At 48.8% G+C, this 7,556-nt stretch overlaps 1 protein-coding gene across 1 annotated transcript; it reads left to right on the forward strand.

Moving 5' to 3' along the window:
- Positions 1-469: 469 nt before the first annotated feature.
- On the forward strand, positions 470-5,136 carry LOC116373668 (uncharacterized). The gene has a single exon (XM_031822078.1). It carries the CDS (start codon positions 480-482, stop codon positions 5,070-5,072), a length of 4,593 nt encoding a protein of 1,530 aa, XP_031677938.1. The 5' UTR covers positions 470-479; the 3' UTR covers positions 5,073-5,136.
- The last annotated feature ends 2,420 nt before the right edge of the window (positions 5,137-7,556 follow it).

Here is a 7,556-nt window from a genome sequence, read left to right on the forward strand (position 1 = left end):
GCTTTATAGTGCCTGTCCCAAATGGCTCATTAATGCATATGGGCATATTGAAAGATATTATCAGTAGTGATGTAATGTTGTAAATGTTATGTTGTGATATTGTTTAAAACCGTGTTGCAATGTATATCCTTTAGTATGTTTAGTTCATGGAAAATGTAGGTTTGTATTGTTAATTGATTAATTAATTAGGGTTAATTGTTCTGAGGGGAGGGGCTAGCCCTACAAAAGGAGCCTCTCTCCAGTCTCTAAGGGGGATTTTTTGGATTGAGCTGTGGATGGGGCAGCATTGTTGTTAAGCTGTCCCATAAGGTAGACGTTGATGGCAGTACTGTTGTTTTCTGTTCCGGAATCACTTGTAAATAAACACCTTTGCACAGAAGAACTTTTGCGGTTCCGCCATCTTTTTATTTTTATAGAGGTTAGGATATCCAGTTTAGCCATCTGGCCTACTCTACGTGACATATGGTGGCAGTGGTGGGATGGCGTACCGCAAATCAGTGAATTCCAACAAGAGAGGTAAAGGAATGCGTACAGGATTGCGTTCTCAGCAACAGCATCAACTGTCAGAAAAGGTACCTGAAGTTGAACCGGGGTGGAATACCATGGAATCGTCTGGTGAAGAAGAGGTCAAGTATGAGAAACTAGGAGCCCGACCGCGGGGCCAAAGACAACCAGAACTGGGTGAGCTGCTGACTGAAGGAGCAGTTGGGGGACCAGAACCACACCCAACCATGGTAACCCTTTTTCAGCAACTTTTCACCTGCCTTGAGAGGAGGGACGAAGACCTCAAGCAGGAGTTACGTGGCCTACGCCAATCTATCCTCACAGCTCCCCACCAGGCGGAACTCGTCAGTGAGAGCCCAAGATTGGGTCTTCCAACACCAGGACGACAAAGGCTCGATGCAGCAGGGACTTCAACTCCACAGCAGGCACCCCAAGCAGTAATGAGGCCAGCACCAGGAGACCAGTCCAGCACTGTTAACGTCCATCTTCCAGCATTCCTGAGGAAGGAGCCAAAGATGCCCTCATACCAGCAGGGGGAGGACATTGAAAACTACCTGCTGAGGTTTGAGCGCATGGCTAAGACGTGGCAGTGGCCTGAGGTAGAGTGGGCCTGCAGGCTTGTCCCATTGCTCACGGGCAAGGCCTTAGAGGCTTACACAGCAATGGATGAGGGGCTGGCCAATGTCTACAAGGGCTTGAAGGAAGCGCTGCTGGTGAAGTTTGACATCTCACCGGAAACCTACCGTCAACGCTTCAGAGCTGCATCAACGCCATCGGGTGAGTCGCCGACAGAGACGTACCACCGCCTCAAGGGTCTCTACCGACGATGGGTTCGACCGGGGGAGAAGACACAGGACGAAATCGGGGAGGTCATCATCCTCGAGCAACTTCTACAAGTTCTACCACACGACATTCGAACCTGGGTCCGAGAGCACGAGCCCAAGGACGGGCTTATGGCGGCCAAGCTTGCACTGCAGTATCTTAATGCACGTAAAGGGGGCCCACCACAACCTGCAGCACCCGCTCCAAGGAGTCTCAGAGACACAAGGGACATCAGAAACGCCAGAGATGGTGGAGGTAACTCTGGGGGTTATGTGTCTGGGAGGGAGGTAAGGGATCATGCAGTTCGCTCTGATGGGAGGGGTCTGACCTGTTTTTACTGCCGGCAGCAGGGGCACAAAGCTTCAATGTGTCCGCTACGTAAATCCAAGCTCTCAGGTTACTGTTATGTACCCAGAGAGGGGAATGGTGTTCAGAATAGACAGACTCGGGAAGGGTCATGCTTGGTACCTGTAAAAGTGAATGGTAAAAGTCTTACTGCAATGATTGACACCGGCAGTTCCCTGTCATGGATCAGAAAAGGTAATGTACCTGTTAATGACATTGATTATGGTCATCAGACACTGATCCAATGTGTCCATGGTGACCAGTCACAGCAGCCCACAGCTGAGCTCACAGTTGAGATTCAGGGTCAGAAATACCTCCTCAAAGTTGGGGTAATGGAGAAGCTACCTTTTGAGATGATTTTGGGGAGGGATGTGCCTGTACTCTCTGATCTGTTGGGAAGTGTGGGGGGTCAGCTATATGAGCAGTCAGTTTGCCAGTCTGATGTTCAGATGGCATGTTCAGTTGTCACTCGTGCCCAGGCCAAAGCTGGTTTACAACCTCTGCCTGACTTGTGTGATAGTCTGTGCGAGGGGGGAACCAAAGGGCCCAGAAAGTCACGCCGCCAGCGGCGTCTTGAGAAGTATGTGGGAACCCCTGTACCTGTTGCTGATGTGTCTGGGTTAGAGGTGCAATGGGATGTTCCACAAAATTTTGCTACACTGCAGAATTCTGACGCAACCTTGAAATGTTTGTTTGACAAGGCCTTAGCTGGGGACAGTCAATCTTCATGTGGGGGGATTTACACAGTAGACAACCACATACTCTACCTTGGGTCAGAGGCAGATAGCAGGAAGTTGGTGGTGCCATCTACCTGTAGACCACTTGTTCTCAACCTTGCACATACAGTTCCATGGGCAGGCCATCTAGGGCAACATAAGACCTATCTTAGGCTAGGCTCCCGTTTCTTTTGGCCCTCCATGTATACTGATGTACAAAAATACTGCAAATCATGCCCCACGTGCCAGAAAACCAGTGCTGTCCGTAGGTCTGAACGGGCTCCTCTATGTTCACTGCCAGTTATCTCTACCCCATTCAAGAGAATTGCAATGGACATTGTTGGACCCTTGGAGAAGAGTAGTGCAGGTTACAAGTATATATTGGTGATCTGTGACTATGCCACCCGGTTCCCAGAAGCCTTCCCACTCCGTTCCATAACCACTCCAAAGATAATCTGTGCTCTTGTTCAGCTCTTCTCTCGTGTAGGAATCCCAGATGAAATCCTGACGGACCAAGGGACAAACTTCACCTCGCGACTGATGGTTCAACTCCACCGACAGCTGGGCATTAAAGGCTTGAGGACTACTCCCTACCATCCCCAAACGGATGGGCTCGTAGAGAGATTCAATCAAACGCTCAAGAACATGCTGAGGAAGTTTGTGGCTGACACTGGTAAAGACTGGGATAAGTGGTTACCCTTTCTGCTTTTTGCTTACAGGGAGGTGCCTCAGGCATCGACAGGTTTCTCGCCATTCGAACTCCTCTATGGATGGCCAGTGCAAGGACCACTGGACCTGCTGAAGAAGTGCTGGGAAGGTTCCCCAGTAGCTACCTCAGGACAGGGGATTGTCCAGTATGTCCTCCAGATGCGAGACAGGTTGGAACGGTACCGAGAGGAAGCTAGAGCAAACCTTCAGCAAGCCCAGAAGGCCCAGAAGAGAGGCTATGACCAGCACGCTCGCCACAGAGAGTTTGAGCCAGGACAGAAAGTCCTGCTCCTCCTTCCCTCGTCTACCAGCAAGCTCCTTGCGCAATGGCAAGGACCGTACCTAATCGGGAGGAAGATGGGCCCGGTGACCTACGAGGTGCTGCACCCGGACAAGGGTAAGAAGAAGCAAACCTACCATGTGAACCTTCTCAAGGCCTGGGAGGAGAAAGAGGAACTCTCCAAAGGAAAGTCCTTTCTGGTCCGCAGAGTAGAAGAGGATGAGTCGGATGGGGTCACAGAGGCATGGAAAGAACGAGCAGAAGTCATACTGGCTCACCTGGAAGAAGACAAGCAAGATGAGCTGAAGCAGCTGTTTGGCAAGTATCCGGCCCTCTTCAGTCAGAGACCAGGAAGAACCAAAGTCCTGGAACACGTCATTCGTTTGAAACCTGGCCAGAACCCTGTCCGCCAGCATCCTTACCGTGTGCCTGAGAGGCTGGTGGTAGCCCTCAAGGAAGAGGTCCACACCATGATAGAGATGGATGTTGTCGAGCCATCTTCAAGTGAATGGAGCAGCCCTATTGTCATTGTCCCAAAGAAGGATGGCTCTTTGCGCGTCTGCATGGACTTCCGTAAGGTGAATGCCATCTCCCAGTTTGATGCTTATCCCATGCCCCGCATTGACGACTTACTGGAGAGAATAGGTAGAGCTCATTACATCACCACATTGGATCTCTGCAAAGGGTACTGGCAGGTGCCCCTGGATGAACAATCCAAGGCCTACACTGCATTCCGGACGCCAATGGGCCTGTTCCAGTTCAAGGTCATGCCGTTTGGCCTTCATGGGGCCCCTGCGACTTTCCAGAGGCTGATGGACAAGGTCCTCCAGGACTGTGACGATTACTGTGCTGCTTACTTGGATGACGTGGTGATCTACAGCCACTCCTGGGAGGAGCACATACAGCATCTTAGCAGCGTCCTGGGGAAGATCCATGAAGCAGGCCTCACGCTTAACCTCCTGAAGTGTGAGTGGGCGAAACAGGAGACAAAGTACCTGGGTTACCAGCTGGGTAAGGGTGAAGTTCGGCCTCAGGTGGAGAAAGTGGAGTCCATCAGGAATAGCCCTCAACCCAGAACCAAGACACAGGTGAAGTCCTTCCTAGGTCTGGCAGGGTGGTACCGGAGATTCATTCCACAGTTTTCGACCATCGCTGTCCCTCTGACCAACCTCACTTCGAAGGGGGCCAGCAACCCTGTGAAGTGGACTGAGGAGTGTGAGGAAGCCTTCATGACACTGAAAAAACGACTGTGCTCATTCCCTGTTCTCCAGACCCCTGATTTTAAGAAGAGATTTCTCGTGCAGGTGGACGCTTCGGCTGTAGGAATTGGAGCTGTACTGGCCCAAGGGGAGCCAGGAGAAGAGCTTCCTGTGCTGTACCTGAGTCGGAAGCTGTTGCCCAGGGAAACCAGGTATTCTACAATCGAAAAGGAGTGCCTGGCTATAAAGTGGGCCCTAGATAGCCTCCGTTACTACCTTCTTGGGAGGGAATTTGACCTGCACACGGACCACAGAGCACTGACCTGGATCCAGACCATGAAGGACCGGAATTCTCGTGTGACCAGGTGGTATCTGGAGCTCCAGCCCTTCAGGTTCTGTGTCCGTCACAAGGCAGGAAAAGAGAACGTTACTGCGGACTACCTATCAAGGCTCCCGAACATGGTCGCTTCAGGAGAGGAGGAAGGTAATGTGACGTAGAAGTCCGTCACTGGCCGCGGGCAGCATTTGGTTCTTTAACGCACACACATATTCATCACTCCTCCCTGCGCCATTATACCATAAGTTAACAATGTGGGTCGACACACAATTTAACTTCTGTCTTGGTGCATGCATTTCACACTTGTCAATGTTTATATTTGAGAGATACAATAATTATTATACTTATCAATGTTGTGGATGAGCGCATTGTTTGTTTGTTCTGTTCCTCTCTCTCCATCTCTGTAGCTTCTGGGTATGCTGGAAAAGGACCCGAGCTAAGGGAATTGGGTTGGCTTTATAGTGCCTGTCCCAAATGGCTCATTAATGCATATGGGCATATTGAAAGATATTATCAGTAGTGATGTAATGTTGTAAATGTTATGTTGTGATATTGTTTAAAACCGTGTTGCAATGTATATCCTTTAGTATGTTTAGTTCATGGAAAATGTAGGTTTGTATTGTTAATTGATTAATTAATTAGGGTTAATTGTTCTGAGGGGAGGGGCTAGCCCTACAAAAGGAGCCTCTCTCCAGTCTCTAAGGGGGATTTTTTGGATTGAGCTGTGGATGGGGCAGCATTGTTGTTAAGCTGTCCCATAAGGTAGACGTTGATGGCAGTACTGTTGTTTTCTGTTCCGGAATCACTTGTAAATAAACACCTTTGCACAGAAGAACTTTTGCGGTTCCGCCATCTTTTTATTTTTATAGAGGTTAGGATATCCAGTTTAGCCATCTGGCCTACTCTACGTGACAGCCTTCCATTAACACAAAGGCACAGCACAGCCGCGCAATACCTACACTCCCTGCTCTCTCTTTCTCCAACTCTCTTTAACTCTCTATCCATCGTCCCTGACACAATCTTTCATTTGCCTTTATAGGAGTATTTTATTTAGGACAACCAACTGTACACTAATAGTTGTACTAGTTCCCATCCTGACAGACACCTAGTTTAGTTCGCTGATGACACTGCCTTGAGTGTTGACTGTTGCATGATGATGAGGAACCCCATGGCCTGGTCCTAAATGACTTTGTAGAGTGCTGTGATGAATCACACTTGGTCCTCAATAACAACAAAACCAAAGAGATGTGCATAGACTTCAGGAAGAGAACACCACCTACGTCTGTAACAGGTCAGAACATAGAGAAACACACACATCTGGCTGTCCTCTTGGACAATAATGATCTGTAAAGAGAGTCAACGGAGACTGTACTTTCTCAACAAGCTGGGATCTTTTAATGTTGACTGGACTATACTGACTCTGTTTTGCAGATCTTTCATTGAGAGTATTTAAACTTTTTGTATTGTTTGTTGGTTTAGCAAGACCACTGTCAACCAGAGAAATATGCTGAGAAGGATTATCACCACGTCAAGCAAAGTACTAGGAGAAACAGACAGGTCTGGACGAGATCTTTAATGTCAGGGCCATCAGCAAGGATCACTAAATATTTTTCACCCAAGCCACCCCATGTACCCAGACATTGAACTACTCCCCTCTGGGTGCAGGTATAGGGTACCCCCCCCCCCCCCCGGCAGGAATAACAGAACTAGACAATAATTTGTGCCAGGTGTGATATCCCTCCTAAACAGCTCGGGCGAAATGATCCTATCGACCCAGTAAGGCCAGCAGGCTAGTCTCTATTTATTGGTATGTAACTGTTATATTGTCAATTTGTTGTCTACTGTATTTAAACGCCAATTGAAATGTGTACATGATACTTTAACAACATGTCCCCATGGGGACAATAAAGTCAGTAAAGTGGAGTTGCCGTGGAGAGGGTAGGTGATTGAGCCAATTGGAAGCTAGGGGGTGATTAGGTAGTCAATGTACAGTATGAAGGGTCAGATTTGGATTGAACCCATTTTAATAAACTCCATCCAACCATCTATCCATCTGACTGGCTCTGAGAGTAGACAACACCAACCCTACAGTTCCCACACCTCTATCTATCCATCTGACTGGCTCTGAGAGTAGACAACACCAACCCTACAGTTCCCACACCTCTATCTATCCATCTGACTGGCTCTGAGAGTAGACAACACCAACCCTACAGTTCCCACACCTCTATCTATCCATCTGACTGGCTCTGAGAGTAGACAACACCAACCCTACAGTTCCCACACCTCTATCTATCCATCTGACTGGCTCTGAGAGTAGACAACACCAACCCTACAGTTCCCACACCTCTATCTATCCATCTGACTGGCTCTGAGAGTAGACAACACCAACCCTACAGTTCCCACACCTCTATCTATCCATCTGACTGGCTCTGAGAGTAGACAACACCAACCCTACAGTTCCCACACCTCTATCTATCCATCTGACTGGCTCTGAGAGTAGACAACACCAACCCTACAGTTCCCACACCTCTATCTATCCATCTGACTGGCTCTGAGAGTAGACAACACCAACCATACAGTTCCCACACCTCTATCTATCCATCTGACTGGCTCTGAGAGTAGACAACACCAACCCTACAGTTCCC

This window comes from Oncorhynchus kisutch, unplaced genomic scaffold, assembly GCF_002021735.2.
Source record: "Oncorhynchus kisutch isolate 150728-3 unplaced genomic scaffold, Okis_V2 scaffold4062, whole genome shotgun sequence".
NCBI lineage: Eukaryota > Metazoa > Chordata > Actinopteri > Salmoniformes > Salmonidae > Oncorhynchus > Oncorhynchus kisutch.